Source organism: Pagrus pagrus (genome assembly GCF_965226575.1).
Source record: "Pagrus pagrus genome assembly, chromosome: 14".
In the NCBI taxonomy this organism is placed as follows: domain Eukaryota; kingdom Metazoa; phylum Chordata; class Actinopteri; order Spariformes; family Sparidae; genus Pagrus; species Pagrus pagrus.
Genome location: NC_140198.1, coordinates 19397503 through 19418567, shown reverse-complemented (window position 1 = coordinate 19418567; position 21065 = coordinate 19397503). Strand labels below are relative to the sequence as shown.

General features: G+C 41.8%; 2 protein-coding genes across 3 annotated transcripts in view; one reads left to right on the top strand and one right to left on the bottom strand.

Annotated features, from left to right (window-relative positions):
* Positions 1-1495: 1495 nt before the first annotated feature.
* Positions 1496-6077, top strand: LOC311269071 (immunoglobulin superfamily member 11; the record flags this gene model as incomplete). Its single annotated transcript, XM_084373050.1, has 7 exons — positions 1496-1502; positions 2614-2768; positions 3052-3118; positions 4219-4350; positions 5207-5362; positions 5565-5687; positions 5777-6077. The coding sequence occupies 7 exons, from the start codon at positions 1496-1498 to the stop codon at positions 5974-5976; spliced, it is 840 nt and encodes a 279-aa protein (XP_084229176.1). The 3' UTR covers positions 5977-6077.
* A 1678-nt stretch (positions 6078-7755) lies between these two features.
* The window catches only part of LOC311268826 (pecanex-like protein 3), a 29920-nt gene continuing 16610 nt past the window's right edge, over positions 7756-21065 (bottom strand). The window contains exons 19-36 of one of the 2 annotated variants that reach the window (XM_084372711.1): positions 20214-20319; positions 20027-20119; positions 19750-19900; positions 19335-19479; positions 18852-19029; positions 18370-18478; positions 17495-17624; positions 17337-17395; positions 17024-17239; positions 16242-16495; positions 15904-16134; positions 15254-15357; positions 15010-15157; positions 14679-14909; positions 14272-14546; positions 13030-13199; positions 12374-12777; positions 7756-10916 (exon numbers count right to left, since the gene is read on the bottom strand). In XM_084372711.1, coding sequence (XP_084228837.1) covers positions 10764-10916; positions 12374-12777; positions 13030-13199; positions 14272-14546; positions 14679-14909; positions 15010-15157; positions 15254-15357; positions 15904-16134; positions 16242-16495; positions 17024-17239; positions 17337-17395; positions 17495-17624; positions 18370-18478; positions 18852-19029; positions 19335-19479; positions 19750-19900; positions 20027-20119; positions 20214-20319 — 3157 coding nt within the window. In that variant the 3' untranslated portion in view covers positions 7756-10763. The remainder of the gene's footprint in view (positions 10917-12373; positions 12778-13029; positions 13200-14271; positions 14547-14678; positions 14910-15009; positions 15158-15253; positions 15358-15903; positions 16135-16241; positions 16496-17023; positions 17240-17336; positions 17396-17494; positions 17625-18369; positions 18479-18851; positions 19030-19334; positions 19480-19749; positions 19901-20026; positions 20120-20213; positions 20320-21065) is intronic. The other variant, XM_084372712.1, reaches the window with a different exon arrangement.

Here is a 21065-nt window from a genome sequence, read left to right as displayed (position 1 = left end):
TTTTTTTAGAAAGAAAGGAAGAGCTGATTTGGGACTCTACTACTCTTTTTGTAGCAGTAATACAAATGTGTTACAAGTTATATGTAGTAATCCATTTGAATAGCAAAGCAGCTTTGAGTGAAAGGCTTCATCTGTCCTGTTCTTTTGTTTGTTTTTATATTCACACTAACTCAGAAGGCAGATTGTAGCCATAAAGATTTCCATTCAAGTCTTCAGCAGCTAATATTACCTCATCAGATCTGTGAGCTTTTAGTATTAGTCAGAGCAGAAGAGTTCAATTAGTTGTTAGTTAACAATCTTGAAAAACTAACAACTGAAACAAGCAGGATGACGTGTTTGCAACACTACTGAAAAAAGCCTCAGTTATTATCATCATTCATTATATCATCCATTGTCAATTCATCAGTTCATCTTTTGTATGAATTGTTTTGCTGTTTCGTCTTTAATATACCTTCAAATAGTGAAAGATGCCAGTAACAATTTCCCAAAGCACAAGTTTGCGTCTTTTGTTCAACCATCACTCCAAAAAGTATTGAATTTATAGAATATGGAACAGATAAGAGCATCAGATCCTCATGTTTGAGGAGCTGGAATCAGAAAATGTTAAAATAAATCTAAAAAAGAAATAAATAAATCTTCTTATTTATTTTATTGTCTTGTAATATAACCTTATGAAGGTCTTTGTAACAAAACGTTATTAAAATTAATTTATGATTGCAAGTGAGGTGACATGAATGAAATCATAGAAACATGTGGATTAGTTTTTCTGTTGGTCATCCTTAAAGTGTGACTATGTAGCCGTTGAAAAAATAAATAACACAGTCCTCCTCTTCGAAAACTTGAAATTATAAGGCGCTAGAATGGCACTCAGTAGAGTGCATACCTCTGCCAAGGCCCAACAGTCCCCTTCAGTTCAATCCAATATCAAATAAAACATATTTAAATCCACTAAAATGCAATTAAAAAGTCAGATTTTTTTCAGCTACATCCGTGCATCTTTCCCTGAGAACTTAACTAAAATGACAAAAAGCTCCCGATCTCGCAATGTTAAAGAAAGTGAAGAAACATTCCTGGATCCATCTCTTTATCCGGATCTGCACAAAAAGTTAATGGGGTCTATTCTGGGCCGAGACCCGTCCTCCATTCAAGTTTTGCGGAAAAACGTTCAGCAGTTTTTGTGTAATCCTGCCGACAAACCAACAAACGAACGGACACGAGTGAAAACAGACTGTCGCTCTTGCAGCCTCACCTGGTTCAGTTTGAGCAGTAGCTTATGGTGGCTAATGTTAGCGACAACATCTTGCTGCTGCGCATCACATACTGTGTGTTACCCTGCAGCATGTTGTCTTATGTGGGTTACATTTCCTCTGGAGCAGCTGCACTTATTTACGTTACACTTACCAATTAGACTACAAGCTGCTGACCTGTTTTAACTTCCTTACATACTTCATTAAAAATCCATCTGCAGTCACTTTGGTTCATCTTGTACCAGACGATGCGAGGTGAGAATGAAGTGAGATTGAGAATAACGGAGGGTGGGGTTTGTTGCGTCGCTCAATAGATTAATCATGCATGCCTAGTTTTCCTGGCCACCAGCTCGTACACAGGGGGAGAGAGGGCTGTTTCCTCTCAGCTATGGGCTCTGCTGGAAGATGGATGCTCTGGACCCTGTGTGTGTGTTTCACCGCTCTGGAGAATGGTGAGTGGGCCTGTCTTCTGTCTTTAGATCACAAATATTAGACATTTTGCACAAGCTGCTGTAGATTCAAGCGTTTTGAGGGACTTGCAAAGCTGCTAACTGCTGCTTCTTTTAGAAGAAATAACTATATTTGTCCATTCAGTTATTGTGACATGATTACAACAATGACAGACACTTATAATCTACATTGTAGAGTTAAAACTACACTGACATGAGTTAGTTATAAAGCTCTTTAGTGTTTGGACTGATATGTTTGACTGTGAGAATGCAGATCTTTTTGAAAGCAGACTAAAAGTGCATATTTTTAACAATTTAAAGCCCAAACACCTTTTTTCCCCAACCAGAAATGTTTAAATCATACACACAAATAAGGGCTTCAATCATGTAGACATGTGATGAGCTAAAGATTCAGTAGTAACCCTGAAAATCCACATTTGTATTCAATAAAGCCTACTTTTGTCATATTGGGCGTTTTAATTTGAAAGGCCGACGCTTTGGAAAACTGGTGATCTACATAGAGACAATGTCGTGGACTGACGTTATGTTTTCATGAACACATCCCAGTGAAGTGGGCTGTTGTTCCACTCAGTCTGTGACCGCTTTGGCTCACCCTCAAAGCTGTCAAGTGTAATTAACAACTAATATGCACGCTGAATTCCCACACACACACACACACACACATACACAAAAGGCCTTGGGGATGACAGAGACGAGGAGGAGGGGGGGTTCATTATTTCAGTAATGAAGGTGGAGAGGGAGCAGTGGAGTCTGCACGTCAACTGGGAAACTAAGTTGAAGGCAGAATAAAATATTTAGGCAATAACTTCATAAGTCAAAGGATTCTCGTAGGATTTCACAGATCTGAGTTGTCTCATTTTTCTGTTCGTCCTTTTCTGCCTCGTTCGCTGACACAGTTGCACTCAGGGTGACCATGAGGGAATCCAGCCTGAAGGTGGTTCAAGGGGATTTCGTGGTGCTGCCCTGCTCCTTCTTCACCTCCAGCCCTCTCTCCAGACTCAATGTCATCTGGACTCTGGCTCCCCTCTCCAGTCCAGAAACCCCCACACAGGTGTGAATCCCAACACAAACACACACACACAGACTCTGACAGGCTCTCTCAACAAGCTGCAGCTTTACAAACTGATCATATATATTTATATTTCAGGACGGGTATTTCAGGTTTGTATCAGGTACCAGAACTGTGAATAACAAGTGAAAGTTTCTCTGTGTTCTGCATTTTTCTGTATTTTCAAATCACTTCTACAGTTCAGGCTTCACTTCATGTGTTGGTAGAAGCCTGTCTGTATTTTAATGCTCTGAAACTACTTATTAACGGCTGCGCTCACTTCCAGGTGATTGTGTACGACCATGGGCAGGTGATTGAAGACCCAGCCCTCGTCGGCCGGGTGGGTTTTACAGGTAAGACTGGCGAAAGAGTTTTTGGTAACACTTAATTTTACAGACAAATTTCATGGTGAGTAGGTGGTAATTACCAAGCAACACAATTTGAAATTTACCCCCAAGTTTCCACAGTAATTACCTCAAAATGTATTGAAATATATATTAGATATTTCTGTATTTAACAATTACATACTGTTACTTTCCAACAAGAAGTTAATAAATAGCAGGGCATTTTTTAAATACATTTCCAGGAAACTTCAAATTAGTTTCTGTCTTCCCGCTGGACAACTTCCCCAAACTTGCTGGACTTGATTCTTCATTATAAAGTTGTGTTTGTTGGTAGATTGCATTTTAAAGTGGCTCACTATATGAAAAAAATGACATTTACATGGTTAAAAATGTACTTCAATCTACTAACCTGCAGAAGTTGGACAGACAGAAATCTGGAAATTAAAGGTGCACTATGTAGTTTTGGGAAATAATTTTAATCAGAAGAGATTAATGTTTTTTATGCCTATCAAACTAAATAAACAAACTCTCTTTGTTTTTATGACTGAATAAACAAAATGACCTTAAAGGACACTACAATTTCACACTGTTTTACTTTGTGGCGGACCCTGCCACCTCTCTAGCTTCAAACAGTGTTCTGGGGACCTTATTTTCCTCTGAGAACAGCTTGTTTATTCAGTTATGGAAACAATAAATACATCTGAGTTTGTGTTATTATCTCATTGACATCGTAAATAATACAATTCTACATTTGTATTTCTTCTCCAAAACTACATAGTGCCCCTTTAAGCTGCAACAACTCACCTCAATTTAGCAGCCTGCTGAGGGAAAACAAACCAGCTGGAAATGTATTAAAGAAATATGGAGCTATTCATCAACTGCTTGATGGAAAATATTATTGTTAAATCATTTCCGGATAAATTCAATGAAATATATATTACTTGATCATTTCCACTGAACATGAAATTTGCATCCCTGTAAAATGACGTGTTAGCCACTTTTCATTTTTTAAATTTGATTCTCAGTGACTGTTTTTACAAATATCATGTTTAAAGGATGAATTTACAAACTGAAGGCCAGATAAAAACATTCATGTTAACCTGCTGCAGGTATTCCCTGGAGTGCAGACATTGTCCTGAATGACACACGTGTATCAGATGCTGGTATTTACCGCTGCATGGTCAATAACCCACCAGAGACGGCAGATCCTGGCATCGGAGAACTGGAGCTCGAGGTTCTGGGTGAGTGGGTCACATATTGTCTGCCAAAGCACTTCACACGTATCTAAAGCAAGCACCATTCAATATACTGAATGAGGGATTCATCTATTTTTGCAGTCGGATACTCATATTTGCTGTGTTCCCAACCATATCTGCCATCACTGGTGTGAATCCTGTCAAACACATAGAGAGGCTCAGATAATCAAGTAGCTTTGAATCGTGCTAGCAGAACGGCTCTAATCATAGTCATCTTGGTCCGGACTGAAATTCTTCAACAACTATTTGATGGATTGCCAGTAAATGATGTACAGACAGTCAGGACCCCCCTTACAGAACAAGCATATATTGAAATATACTGAAAACATAATGTAATATCTTAAAAATACATTTTAATATATGGATGGAGGCCACATACAGGTGACAATGCATGCCAATATATTGTCATTTAGCTTCATGAAGATATTACAAAATATAATGAATTTACACTTTGATAATACACTGGTAATTGTTTAAAGTACCCAACAGTCATACTTGAGTACAAGTAAATATATTACTTTAGTATCAGTCTTAAAGCATCTGGTATTAAATGAACTGTAACTGGATCAAAAGTCGAGAGTCGACTGATTTTTATCTGATTGCAAATAAAATAAATTCAGTTCAAAAATGCACTGCTGCTGTTGCAACCTGCAGAATAACTAGTAACTAAAGTCATTCAATAAATGTAGTGAGTTAAAAGTACAATACGTGCCTCCTAAATATTGTGGAGTGGAAGTATCAGAAGTAGCAGAAAATGGAAATACCCAAGTGCAGTACAAGTACCTCATAGCTGCTCTGAAGTACGCCCTTCTATTAATGTATCCACTGATTGCTTTCGTAGCGCCGCCCTCGCTGCCTGTGTGTCAGTGGGATGGAGACATAGATATGGGAGGAAGTGTCACTCTGTCCTGCTCAGTGGCGGAGGGCGTCCCCACTCCAGAGATCCGCTGGGATAAACTGAATCCAGAGGAAATTGCACTTCCCATCAACATGGAGGGTCAGTGCAGACACACACACACACACACACTCACATACACATACACATACACAAGAAAAATGTCAGGGAATAGTTGATAAAATGATGTATGAGTGAACCTGAATTGCACAGTATAAGGTGTTGGAGCTGTTTTTTTTAAAAGATTACCCCGATGACATCACTATGACATCACCAGGGTCTCTCTTCTCTGTCTGTCCCTCAGGGGAACTGTCAGGCTCCGTCCAGATTGTCAATGTGTCCTCTCAGACGTCCGGCCTGTATCGCTGCTCTGCCAATAACGTCCTGGGAACAGAGAGCTGCTACGTCAACCTGTCCATCTACAGCAGTGAGCGGCTCTTTGTTCACCCATAATGCTCTCTGCCTCTTTTCACCACAGCCACATGAATGATTTCAACGTTTCCTGTTTCTCCGCAGCCCCAGACAGTCCCTCGGGCATGCTGCAGGGTGTGCTGCTCACCTTATCCATGTGCTTGGTGCTGCTGGCGCTGCTGGTGCTCGTGCTGTGGCTCCATCGCACGGGACAGGACGGGAGGTGGAGGCAGGGGAAAGAAGAGGAGGAGTGTTACAATGAGATACGCTACACTCCGTCTCTGATGAAGCGCTCGTTTGTTTGATTTCTCAAAAAAAAGAGATGCTCCATCCACGGTGACAAACTAAAGACTCCCAAGACTCTGTTGTTGTCATGTAGTTTATGGATTTTTACAGCCCGGCCTGTGCTCCCTGCATACTACTGCATCGCTGTACAGCGTCACAAATATTGAAATAAATGCAACGTTTCAGATAGGTGTGGAATTTTATTTACATGATGCATCTACAATTGTACTGCATGTGATATACTTACAATCTTCTCTCGCAGTCCTACGATTTATAACGTGCTTAAGTGAGATTTTAAAGGAGATCCACTTTGCTTTTTTCCTTTTCTTCATGTAAGAATTAATTTAGCACAGCTGCTCTGTTGTTGATGGCGGTGCTGGCTCAGGCATGTGTGAGCTGACCAGTCAGAGGAGACTGGGTATTATGGAGGGGGATACTTATTTTTAGTATCCTGCCCTCGTCAAAAAGCCCTTACGTCATATCTAAGCACCTCATACACAACTTTGTATTCATCAAGTGTTAGAACAGAAGATACTCCGAAAACATCTTCAGTAATTTCTACAATTGATCTTGTCCAGAAATGAAAATGAGAACGACCATACGTCTAAACAAGGCCGTAAACGGTGCATTTACATGTCAAATCTGTAATAAAATATCTATTTGGAATCGATTCGATGTAATAAGAACAGCGTGGAGAGTGGGAGAAGGAGCGACCAGCAAAACGATGACGAATTCGAGCAGACCAGAGGAAACATTTAGCAGTAAGTGGTCAATCTGGCAGTAAATGTGCTGTATATGTTACATTGGGTCAGTTGATAAATGCTGCAGCTTCTCAAGACCAGTAAGTGTGTCTGTTGTTTCCCAGCAGCTGGAAAAGTGAAAGGGTTAGCCGCGATAACAGGTGTAGGAACATGTAGGTTTCAAGGGTGCTACACAGAGAGGTTGGTGGAAACACAACTATACAGATTGGAGAGAAAACCCCTCTGTAGATCAGGAAGGAGCTCGAGGCCGGTGAGCTCAGTGTCAAGAAGAAACTGACTGAAGGAGACGGTCAGGTCTGTTCTCACTGAGAGGAACGACTTCCCTCTGACAACAGCGAAAAACAAATGTGGCCAACAGTAACTATTAAAGTCTGACAAGGTGAGATGAAACAGTTTCCAGCATATTTGAGATAATTACTGTGCACCGAGTCAGAGGTTAAGAAGGTTAATTGCTCATTAAACAGAAACTTAGCTGATCAGCAGCACATTACTACTGGATCATTTGATGAAGGGCTACATGGCACTTTGGTGCTACTGTATGGTGTTTAACATTTTTTAAGGAAAGAATAAATCAGGTAGCCTGGCATTGCAGGACTAATTCACAAATTAGCATTAGTGTGAAACTTCTCAGTTCATTTTCAATTTCCAAAGGGGAAAGAGATCAACGGGTGCAAACCAAATACCTCTGGAAGCAAGTGGATGGACCTGCAACCAATCAGAGCATCAAAATGTAGTGCGAGTATCAAATCTGGACTGGTGACGGTCCTCTGCCAGTGATTGCGTCAAAACCTGCTCTTTATTAGATAAAGCCGGACACAGGTCAAGTCGGACGGAGATCAGTAGGAATGGGAGGGAGCCAGACCAAATAAAACATTAGCTCACAGGTTTGTCTGGTTCCCAGGCTGCAAATTAAGGCCAAGTGTTGAAATGTTCCTCTGAACTAAAAAACAGCACGACAAGGAAAATGAAATCACTCACAGCAGTTGATTTGCAAACAAAGACACAAAAACCTTTAATTTAAATAGGAGAAGAAAAAAAAAAAAAAAAAAAAAAAATCACATAAAAAACTGTACAGAACATTGAACATCGACTTAAAGTTCTTAAATAAAAAGACCCCTCTCCCAAAAATAACTAAAAGTAATAAAACGATAAACAAAGTGGGATGGTGTATGATACATTTTGTGCAAAAGAAGTATTCATTGATTCTTCCCAAACTGCACATTTCAATGTGAAGAGTGCCTCTCTCCACTCAGCTCTCACCTCTGATGGGTAAACACAAGAGTCCCTCCCCTAAACCTCAACATAGTGTCTTAAATGTAAAAGAACCCAAAAATCCAATAATAATAAAATAGATTTATATTTTAAATATATATTTATATACGAAACATGCTGTACATAATTTCAGAGATTAAGAAATCCCTTTTTATTGACACCCAGGTCTGTCCGTGAACTTGTGCTTTCCTCGCTCCCAGCAATGAAAATCATAAAATAATAAAAACAAGATTACTCCCTGTTGCTTTGGATACAAGATGAATGAGGAGAAAAGAAAAACAGAAAACAGCACTGATCAGAAAGTCTCTGTTTTTCCTGAGTCGAGGGAGTCACTAACGTGTTTCGAGAGGGATACTGACGCACTTTTTTTTGCCCGCCGTAGCTTCTTCACAGCCGAGACTGACAAATCTCACAGCTGCTGCTAAAAAGATTTTAAAAAAGGAAACAAAAAAACTTTGTAAGGTGTGTCTGTTGTTCAGGTGAGCTGAAAGTGGAGGGGGGAGGGAAAAAAAAAAAATCAGCATGGCAAAGTCCAGAAATAGCGCGGCAAAGTCAGAGTGTTTAACAAACGTGGCTTTAACAGCATGCAGAACACATTTGAACCCACAAAGAGTAAAACACTGTAAAGGGGGCATCTTTTGTAATGTCAGTGTGATCCCAGTACTCGACCTGCTGCACAACTGTGACACTTTTTAGTTTTTTTTAAATCCCCCTTTCAGTTTTCTCCCTTTGGCCAAAATGTCCTGCAGAAGAAGTCAATTTCTTCCCCGTTTTAGACCCTGAGAATGCTGGCCTCCTTTCAAGTTTCCAACAGGGAGCTCCAGAGAGATGATTTGGTGAGAAAACCAGCCTACGAGGCAGTCTTCTGGTTTGACGATTAGGTTATTTCTGAACCATTCAACCACTGCAGACATGGGGGACGAAGCTGCTGGACCTGGGGGGAAACATTTGGGGCCGAATTTGGTCGGACTGCCAGCTTCTTTCTTTTCTTTTTTCTGTGTGCGTGTTGCACGACTAACCCTCAATCAGTGTTTCACAGTGGTGGAACAAAAAGAGTGCAAGAGTGGGAAAGAAACCAACTTAAAGTGACTTCCCGGGGATACTTCCAGTCATGTTACACACTTAACACAAAAAGACAGCCATTGGTGAGATGATACAAATGTGATGACACCAAACAAGTTGAGGGAGGTGGGGGTGGAGGGGAGGGTTACAGTTGACAGAAGGCAGATTTCCAATTCGATACATCAGCACACCATATTGACAAATCCCGTTAAAGATATCTGTAAGACAATATTAATCAAATAAATATTCCACCTTTGCTTTCAGTATTTATTCAACTTTGTTTATTTCCAACTAAAACGCTGGATTTAACTGTTGTAGAAACAGCAGTAGTAGTGGGTATATTAGTAGTAGCAGGAGATGCAGAAGCAGTAGTATAGTAACGGGAGGCGCCGGACTGCAGGCAAAGAAAACAGAGCTCCCCACACAAAGCAGCCTGGGTCCCTGCTTATTGAGAAAGTCATGAGCTGAGTGGATCTGATCAGAGAGGGCGTCATTGATCGGTCATCCGGAGCAAAACAAACTCGGTGCCCCTTAAACACTGAGGAACTCTTCAAGTAAAGTAAAAACAAACAAAAAAAAAAAGGACATTCCACTCATCATCAAAAAAAAAAAAAAAAAGGCTTTAAGTTTCTGACACTCCCAGTTTGTTGGTTAGTGATCAAGTAATTTTCACAGATTGATCCTGATCCATGGGCACCAGCTCTGTCTGAAGTCATCCCACATCTCAGTGTTGCTAGTCAGATTCAGGACTCGTGTGCAGGCCTAAACAGACTGTAAACTAGCAGTAAAAGCACCACATGTTGGCTGGGATGGAGGGGAGGTTTTTTTTTTCTTCTTTTTTTCCCTGAATCTTGCTCCAAGACAGAACTGTTGAGTGTTGATGTTGTCAGGCACCTCTGTAGGAAATAGGCCAGAGGACAAAGATGACAATTTTGGTGGGGATGTGTAATTTTTTCTCTTTTTCTTGTTGAATATGTTTTAATGTGCAGGGAAGAAGAAGAAGTGGAGGCTGACATTCGTCAATATGTACTGTTAAATATTGTTTGACACATGATGTAGGTCCGTGAGCATGGGGGAAACAGAACAAGGCTTATCATGGTTTCCACGTCCTTCACCTGCACATACAGCAACATACTGTAAGATCTTAAAAAAAATGGTTATGCAAACAAAAAAAACCAAAACAAACAAAAAAATCCTGCTGCTGCAGATGTCAAGTGAGAGAAAGTCAGAGGCGATCCTCTATTCTCCAGTATAGAAAAATAATCAATCCTCAAGCAAAATATCCCTTATAATTGCACTGGCCTTTCTGGCCTGTCACTACTGTTCCAACCTAAAGGTTGTCCATAGAGACACTGAGTGCCTTTGTCAGAAGAAAACATTAAGAATGAGTTCACCAGGCCTTCATGAAAGCTGACTTTGGAATAAACAGGTTCATGATCTGACGTGCATCAGCTCCGCATGCTATCAGATGTGGAACTCCTTTGGCTGAGAAGGAGAGGGGTGATGTGTGTATGTGACCAAATCCATCCAGTATTGCAGTGGGCCATTAGAAGAAGTCGCAGTTCCACTGAGTTCGTTAAAGGAGGGTTGATGGAATGAGTCCCGAAGGCTGGAATGAGTCTGGTCAGGGCGGCCGGGCCCGCTCCAGAGTCGACCGCGGTCAGGTGTGCTTTCACTGCAGAGAATGTCACTCGGTGTCTCCCAGTGCAGACTCAGCGCAGGTGCTCAAGTAAAGGCAGCTCTGTGGATTCCTCTCGGGGGGTGAGGGGGTCCCCTGCGTTCAGCAGGGTCGGATCCAACGTCTGAGTGGCTCCCAGAGGGTCTTGTGTCAGACTGGCCTCTTGTAGGGGTGCAGGAGGAGCAGGCTGTAAAAGATGACACAGATTTTCTTTTTTAAATGTGTATCCCAGAAAACCACTTTAAGAACATGACTAAGTTCTCACAACTATGAAAACATTCAAGCTGATTCGGGTATGTACACATTAACACCAGGAAACAAAATGATGTAAAACAGCACACAACAGGCTGTAGCAAGCACTAATATGAGGGTCCAAACAAAAGCAAGTCAACTAAAGTGTAGATGACACAGGTAGAGTGATGACTTGTCTAACCACTAAGCATTTCTGATCATAATCTGACAAAGTACTGTACAGCTCTGGCTCACTTCCTGTTTGTGTTCCTCAACTGCAAGAAAGTTGAAATCACTCAGAAAGTTGAGTCACAGCTATAATAAACTGGTGCACAGTTTGAGTCATTAGTAGGTCATCAGCCCTTGTTTATATTTTAAAGTATTCAAAATTTTACTAATAATACATAACAAAAGGTTGTAGGGCTGAAACTTAGCATTTTCATTACTGATTAATCTACCGATTACTTTCTGAACTACTTGATGAATCAGTTGGTCTATAAAATGTCAACAAGTGGCATAAACCGTCCACACAAGTCCCCAGAGTCCACTGTAATGCTCTCAAATGTCAGAATATCATAGTAGACAGAGAAACAAGAAAACATCCCAATTTGAGAAGCTGGATCCAGAGAATTATAGCATTGTGTCCTTAAAAATAAAAATAAATAAGACTAAAATAAGATAAATTATACATTTGTTTGCAGAGTCAATCAATTGACTGATGCCGCTGCACCTCTAAATCAAAGAGATGCTTCTTTTAAATACTGCTAAGTAGGAGTGTGTCATATCATATTGTTCTCAATAATACCAGTGTAATTCTTAATATGATATATATATATATAAAAAAAAAAGTCATTTCGTGACATTGACAATACTCAAAGTTGTTGATGTGATGACTCCTCCAACTTGGAGCCGGTAGCAATGTGACTTTGGCTTTCAGACACGCTTGTTGTTGCTGCGGGTGATGGTAACATCATACCATCACCCACAGCAACAACAAGCGTGTTAGTGTTAGCGTGTTAGTTCCAAAAAGGGGAACGACTTTAGTAGTGTGGAAGGAATTTCGTTACACAAGATCAAATGTAAAATAACTATGGTGATGTGTTAGAACTGCAAAAAGTCTTATATACAAATAACTGAGGCAGTACAACCAACTTATGTCACCACCTCAAGCAGAGAAACACCTGTTTGAGTACTAGGGGAGCCAAAAATCCCAACTAGAGCTCAACCGCTCTCTCTTGAGAGTTCTAACTCTAAAGTATGGTTCAGTATTTTGTCATACTGTCACAGATTATTGCAGAAATACCTTGAAATATTGTGATATTATTTTAGGACCATATTGACCGTCCCTACTGTGAAGCTGTATTTCTTTTGGTGGACAAAAACAATGAGTGAACAGTAAACAAACCCTCTCACCTGTGTGCGTATGGTCTGTACTGTACCCTCCCCTTCCACTGCAGCTGGTCCGTTAAAGCCCTTTCTGCCTGAAAAACTCCACTTGCCAAAGTGGCTCTCATAGTGTAGTCCGCCGCCCTGGCCGAGGCCAGCCCGCTGGCCCGCTCTGTGGCCCGAGTTCTCCAGGAGGCTCGCTGGGCAGAAGCGCTCTGGTCCTGGCAGAGAAGGAGGAGCCACAGAGCCACTGAAGGAGAGCTGGGAGCTGGACAGCTGCTGGCCTAGGAGCCCCTGGATGGAGGATGTACGCTGGAGGGACGTGAGCAGTCCTGCCTCCATCCTGCCCTCTGATTGGCTGAGCAGAGCTAATGGGAGAGGTTGGGGGTGGTGAGGCCAGTTCTGGTTTGGACCGACAGGGTTGTCTGTACCTGAAATGCAAGAAAAGACACTTTATTTAGTCATTTTTACTTTATCATAAAAAGGTTCCAAGTTATTTTGGCAAGCTATGAAACCTTTTTTACTATATTATTTACTATATCAAGTCAAGACAACTGTATTTATTTCAAATCATGAATGAGTTTGCGATCCACACATAATTCAACACCATCTGCTTATCATGCAAGATTCCTTCTATAAGCCTCTCACAGATTCCCAAGTCTCACTGATAAATTGTGTCTTACCCATGGAGGGCTGGACAGTGGTAATGTGTGGCTGGGGAAGGCTGGAAGCCGGTGTACTCTGGGTGGTGTGAACAGCTGGGTTGGTGGAGATGGATGTAGAGCCGCCTCCGCAGTCTGAGTCCTCAATGTTCCCTCCGCTGTTACAGCCAGCGCCACAGCCCTTCTGTAACCTGCAGAGAAAGACATATGCATATATAAATATATATGTACTATATTTATATATTAGCATTTGTTAAGATATTTGTTTAACCTCATCTGAATCCTGGAAATCCTGGATTCCTATCCCAGTCTAGCCCAAGGTTATAAGCTGAATTTTTTTCCAAACTGTCAGAAGCTCTGCAAGTGCTTCTGGCATCAATTTATTAATCTATAGGAGTTTGTTTATTTTTGTTTATTTTTCTTGCCTACATTTTTTAAATACAAAATCAAGCCTGCAGATAACCTTTATTTCCTTATTTACACTATGTGCATGTCAAATAGTCAAAAACAAGTGCTTAGGTGGAAAAACAGCTTATCAAAGAGCAAAACACATAAAACTATATAAACTCAAACTCCTTTCCAAGTTTAGGGGCTTTAAAAACGTATATAAACTATATATAACTGGATTTGAAATCTCGTTGGCTACACGATGAATCAATCATCTGGATGCTGGTGTGTTAGTGGCTCAGGAAAGAGTAGAAAGAAGAAAGAGTGGTTCTCTTGTCTACACGAACACTCACTGGCTGTTGTAGGCTCTAGGGTGGGCATACAAGCTCATATCTGCTAAAATGAGCTGTCAATCAAACAGCTGCCATCTCAGGATCTAGCTAGTGTATAGGGATAATGGTGCCTGCTGTGAAATGAGTATATATATTTTTTTTTCTCACAGATAAAGGCACGGAGAAGCAGTATTTTCTGCATTTTCTTAATCATGGAATAGCGTGTTTTGGTAAATTTGTTACTGAAATGGATCTAGTGGACATTTGGGAATAAGACGTGACGGTTTGTGTGGAGTTTGACGCACTACTGCAACCCTACAGACACTTTATTGGGGAGTTGGCAAACCTTTGTACAAGCTAGTTTGTTAGCTTGTTCGTTGGTTGTACAGTGCTGATGTGGTATTATCTTGAAATGGTTTGCATGAATAGAATCACAAGAATCTAAGCTTTCTAGCGATATATGGCATGACTAAACACTTTAAGGTGTTCACCAAATACAAACACAGCTAAGCAACTACAATCAACGTTAATTTAGATCACGTACCTGTCCCAGCTGCTGATGAGCCAGGTGTAAATGTTGTGTGGGCTGACAGGTCCTCCCCACACAGACCGGAGTTGGCTGTGCCCCCCAGCGTACGAGGTGGTGAGGGGCGACACGTAGATGGGGTAGCCAATGGGCTGGTCGCACGATGAGTTAATCATGTTCCTCAGGGCCTGTTTGGCGTTCTGAATGCTGCCGCGCTCTGGGTTGCGATTCCGCAGGAAAACCAGCTCCTGCTGTTGCCCCGCCCACAGCCCACGCACACACTCTCTGTTCACCTGTAGAGGGCAGCACAAAGGTGGACAGGCTCAATATAAACATCAAGTGAATTTCATAGAAAAGTTAGATTAAATGACCAATAAAACTATAGAATAATAACTAAAACAATCCAGATATGGAGGAGCTGTGACCTTGATGACTCTGAAGCTGAGGAACCTCTTGTTAAGCATGATGATCTTGTATTCGTCGCTGCCGTCATCCATGATGTGGCGCAGTGCCAGCAGCGAAGGCATGTTTGCTAGAATGGCGCTGCGCCACACAGGGTCGCCCTCGTGAGATATCAACATCTTCTCCTCGTTGGCAGTGATGGCGTCATATAGAACCATAGGATCCTCGTACTCATCTGGAGATGTAAAATGGTCCTGGAGGGAAAGAGATTAAAGGTTTAGTCTCAGTTCAGTGGACAAAAAAACTTCCACTATTCGAACCTCAGGGCTGGTGTTCTCCTGTGAGAAATGCTACCTGATGCAATTTCAGTGACATCCGCACTCCTGGTGCCACTACACGATTCAGCAGGTCCATATCTGCAAACACCCATTCATCCCTGGGGGACGTGATGCGAAAGTCTCCCTTGAAAAGTGCATGGAGGCCATAAAGAAACGGTTCCAAGCTGTGAAATAGAAAAACAAAAATCACTTGTATATTGCGAGTACATGTAAGGGTAGTGATGTGTGGGAGACATGGTGGTATGGCCTGGTGCTCTCACCTCGCAGACATGCTGTGGGAGGCTGTGCCCAGAGCTCTTCTTCCCAGGATGCACAACCCGAAACAGAGGTTGACAAGAGGAGAATCTCTTTCACAAGTCACCGGCTACAACACAACACAGAAGTTTAGATAAATTACATTTTGTACATTTTTATTGTTCTACAAATAGTACGCAGGTTGGACCAGGATGAGGGTTTTAATATTGATTCTGATTGCTGAAAGTTAAAAGAGTAGATCTTTTGTTCATCTTCTCTTATTTTTTATATAATGAAGACAAAAAATGACCCACAATCTAGGCATAAAAATGGACTGTCTACTGTTATATTAATTATCCGTAGGGCTGAAAGGGGCAACATATCTCAAGAAAACGAGCAGCTTCTGCCTTCATCACCAGATGTAGAGAAATGCTGAACCCCATTAACGCTCCCTTCATTTTTTCTCCAAATCGCCTTTCTTGCATTTCAGTCCCATTACCTTTTAACTAATTTCTTCATTTGCAGTGTCATACTGTGTGTGATTTTTTAATTGTATTTTGGGACAAATGAGGTCAGGCGACATTTGGCAACAGCTCAGCCAAGGATGGATATCCACCAAACGATAAATGGAGAACAGAAACTGCCCCGATTCAGTGCAAATGTTGAAGAGTCTAACCGTTTGACGCCTGCTGTTACAGTACTGAATCCAGTCCAGGTAAATCAAGCAGAAAGAGGAGGGGGTGATGCCAGAGGCCCTGTGGTCGTAGTCCTCGTCGATGTTTAGGTTGAAAGTAGGATCGCTGTCTACGTAGTTTGGCCCGAGACAAGGCCGCAGAGCCTCCTGAACGGTCTCATTAGTCAGCCACTCCTCCAGCTTTGAGGATCTACTCACGTAGTAGATGATGCTCTGTTCAAGGGAACAAACATGATCCAAATCATTCGTCAATCAAGATCAAAAGGTTAGACATAAAGAAGCGTCAGCTCAAAGACTACAATCTTGAGACTTGGGCTTACCTTCACATAATATGTGATGAGGATCTTGCGGAGGTCGAACACTTGCAACATGGAGGCTGCGTTGTTGTCACTGATGCTGTAGCCCTCTAGCACATACTTGGTGGCAGCCACCTCCCAGGCCAGCCAGCGCTGTCCGAAGGCAGCGTTAAATGACAGCATGTGGGGGAGGTGACCAGGCTCACAGCAGCAGCAGCCCTCATCCTCCTCCACCCCCTCTGTGATGGCCTCCACCTCCCTCTGCTGACAGTAGGTACCTGGACAGATGTGAAGCAGAGCAAAGTGTTAAGTTTCATAATGTAAATTAAAAATTAACATGAATCAAAAACAGCTAACTTGACTAAATCAAAAGGCGACAAGAATAAACATCCTCCGTGGGTGTGCATAAAATTAATTTTAAGATAACTCAGAGTTTATAAATTTAGATCATAAAGTGCTTCTTTTATTGGCAGGAGACAACCTCTTTAGAGAGTGATGCACAACATCCCATTTTTTTAATAGTCCTGAACAAGTTTAAAATAAATCTGCAGCCATGAAACTGATCTTTAATTCAGAGGAATAAAAATATACTCCCAAGAACTGGCACAAGAAGTAAAATCAAATAAAAATGAACAAATATGGGTACAGATGAGTAGCGCCATTAAAAATACAAAGATGTCAGCTGCAGCCTGATCACTAAAATCTAAAGCTCTTCTGTGAGAACACTTGCAGATAAACAACTAAAACTGAGCTCATTCTATAAGCAATAAACACCGACAGCCTCCATCACCCCCCCTGCTGCTGACCTCTGAACTCTAGACCCCTCAGCTGGAAGGTGACCAGGCCGTTGCCGATCTCGATGATGTGCACCAGGGCGTTGAGGTAGTCCGAGGCGAGGATGAAGCAGTCGCCTGTGGTGTAGTTGCCCCAGCGGCCGAGCAGCAGGTCTCCACACAGGCTGTGCTGCAGTGAGCGCGTCAGGTGCTCATAGAATATCGAGTTCAGGTTGTTGTCATCAGCGCCTGTAACAATAGAAAAGACCATGTCCATTACTACAGAGCAAAAATAAATTCATGTCAGATAGAGGTAATTAGAAAGTGAGAGAGTGTTATAGCACACCTGGGTTGCGGTCTAACTGAGTGGCAAGTCTGGTGTTGGAATGATCGACGCGCTTGGTGCTGCAAACATGACAAACAATGCAAATACTTAATGTTAGGACTTTGAAAAATGAAAATAAATCAAAGAAATGTGATTTCACTTTTAGTACAAACACATACTTGTAGTCTCGCTCCCAGAATTTTACAGGTCTGGTGTACGAGGTGACAAACACGGCACTGCCTAGGACAGGATTCAGAGGGGTGGAGAAAATGGCAGAAAAGATGGCCTGGACAAAAAGCACGGCAGAGTCTGAAGTAACATGAGTTAAGGATATCAACAACAACAAAAAAATACTGTTTTATAAGTGAACATGTCATTATTATTGAAATGTGAATTATTCTGGATCTACACTCTAGACACCATGTCCACCAAGGGCATCAACAGGAAATGGACCTTATTCTGAGACAAAAAGTTATATTCTCTGTGTAGAGCTTGTTGCAGTTGCATCGTCTGTGTTAGTTGTCATCCATGCTTTTTGTATTATTGATCTCTTACTGTAAATACTGCACCATGTATAGGACAAACAGAGGAGCCTTTTAGTATGTTCTTGTAGTTGATGGTGGCCTATAACGCTGATGGTGGTTACCCAAAACCCTGTTTAACAATTTCCCTGTAGGACAGATATTCTTGTATAAATATACAAGTGTATTTTGTCTATTCTCGGTCTTGTTTGGGGATACTTAATGAGTGTTATCTTGCTGGTACAACAGGTAATATTAGGGATCACCAATTAAGGACTTTGTGCAATATCATAAGTGTGTGTATATATATAAATATGCATGCCTTTTTGGACTATTGAGTATTTTACCTCATCAGAGACTCTGCTCACATGTCTGATCATTTGACTGTTTTAACGTACACATAAGATGGTGTCGTGCAGTGTCACTAACAGTGGATATTAGAGCCCTGCAGTGATCATTTTTTAATTTGGATGTGCATGCATGCTCATGCATATCATTATTATTGACATAAAATCAATTAAACTGAAGGATACGGGGCACGGCAAAGGGTTGAGCGAAGGCGTGGAAGGCTGAGCCCCAGGTAATCTGCCAGGGGGCGATGTATGTCAACACAAAGCGCAGCTTGTACAGCAGGTCCCACATCTGAAAATTCAAAAGGACACATGCATAAAAAAGATACCACACATCGTCAGCTGTACAACTACAAGGAAACTAAACTGTTGATAATGCAGAGATTAAAGAACAACTGTAAAGGTGTACTCCACGACCCTGTGACATCACTGTTGGGTGTGGTTACAGGTGCTACAGAGCACACATCTGACCACAACCAACCACAAACGTCAGTGATGGGTGTGGTCTTTAAACCAAAGAAGGCAGCTTCTCAGCCTTTTGTTAAGTTACTTTTACACAATAAGCTGTTCAGTGCACAAAAAACTGCTTCTAGATAAGAATAAAATTTAATAAATTCATATCGTTTGCAATCAAAATCCTCCAATGATCAGGTGTGTGTCCTAACCTTGCTGAAGAGAATGGACATGAAGTAGTAGTCAATCAGGAAGGTCTCCGAGAAGTGTGGATAGTCAAAGTGGAAGAAGAGCGTGGTGAAGCACAGTGTGACGTACTGCTGCGACGGGGCGCAGAAGGACGAACGCAGCAACTTCATGCCGGCTACTGAGATGAAGAGGGCTCGGCTGCTGGATGAGAAGAGACGGAAAGGAGATCAGTGACACATAATAACACAGTTTTTTGAAAATGTCTTCACTTTTACATCGACTACTACGCAGACTGGCTGGTCTAAAGTTTACAAAGGAAAAAAGGAAACGACTGTTGTGTGTCCAACCAGCAGAAAGAAACACACCCGGGGGTGGCTGAGTATCTCTATAAATTCTATATTCTACGGTACCTACACACACAGCCGACAGCACATTTCCCTGAGGAGCAGTAAAACAGTAGAATATATGGATGAGGTAGTTCGGAGACAGAATGAGGAGATCCTTACTAGATGTCCAGCTCTTTATGGTTCTGGCCCACAGTTCGAGCTTCTGTCGTGAGGGAGTTGAGCACAACAGCCGGGTAGATGAAATATTTCTCCACGCACTGAAGCCACGCATATAACTTCTCGAACCACATCAGCTGAGCGGCGTCTGGGGCAAAAAGGAAGCAAAACCATTTTACACACATCCATACAGTCCAAACTGTAGCTTTTCCCCTCATTTTAACCCCAGCTATAAGATAAACATGGCCGAAAATGACAGTTTGGTGCTGTTGTACTTCGTAAGGATATCTTACCATCTTGCAGCTTTTTCCTTAAATATTTCAGCTGTTCATATGGTAGGTTTTCCTCGCATGCTAACATCGGCATGCATGTTTCTGTGTATGTGAATGAAGATAAAAGAGCCATCACACACACTCACCTCGGACCTCGAACTGACTGTACTCTCTTGAGCGGAGCACAGGGTGAGCCAAGCAGAACCACGGCAGCTGTTTGCGGAGCTGAGGCAGGAGATAGTGTGTAATGAAGCCGACAACTCCGGCCAGGATGTACAAGACAAAGCTAAGAGCAGGCTGTGGATCAGGAGCAGAAAAAATGGAAGGGAAAATTAGCATTAAAAAACTCTCTTTTTTTTCTTTGCCAAAATCCTCTGAGAATTGTAGAGTAAGAAAAGGATCATAAACTCTGCTCCAACTAACTTGAAGGGCGATGAAAACTGTACTGGCACTGATGGCGAAGGTGATTACAGCCATGAGGGGACACATGACGAGGTCTGAATGAAGAATCTCCTTCTGCAAAGAGGTAGCAAAGAGTTTAAAATTACTGACACAGTGAAATCAAAAGTGAAACTGCAGTGTGTGCAGACAGGTGAGCGGTGATCTTTACCACAGAGTTACGCAGCTTCTCTGGAAGAGGGTCCTTGATCTCCACAGGGGGTTCTTCTGGTGTTCGGTTCTCCAACTCTGGGAATAACTTCGACCGGACCAGCGACCTGATGGAAGGTGGCAATAAAAAAACAAGAACCATGAGAACTACAGCAAAAAGGTGTAACGTCAAAGTCTACACAGGCTGCGTTCAGGCACACTTTTGTGCGTGGGATTCTTGTGTTTTGGCAGCAGCTGGAGCCCATTATAAAATTACTGTAATTACGCATGTAAGGTGGAAGAAAATAGACTTAAAATTTCACTTGGGGTCACAGTTACAGGCACAAAGTGCAAGAAAAGGGGAGATGGTACGCAGCCTATGTAGACAGCTGTAAATGAATACACATAACAAAAACAAGTTTGGCACTATATAGTAAATAAATCTGTCACCATGCAAAAATCTATTAAAAAAAGACATACTGCATTTCATGTTTGGGCTGGTAGCTTACTCACGAGTGGCTAATGATTATCTACTGTGTTTTTTTCTGTCTGATTGACAATAAAATAGGGTCAGGTCTCGGTATGTTGTCACTACTCTGTGGTCTCACTCGATGTCCCGCCCACAGCAGTGTTTGATTGGTTACACGTCACAAGTAACAGACCATCAACGCTGCAAAGTAACTTGTGCTGATCGGCGCACGCAGGGTGTTTTTGCACTGTCTAGGGTTGTCAAAAATACTGAAATATTAATATCAATTCTTAATATTTGAAACTGTTAAATAACTTTTAGTAGTATTGATAAACCAGAGCTGCGTTGTTTTTGCTCTCCTCTCCAACAGCGAGTTGACCCATGCGCCGCTGTAGTGCCCACATA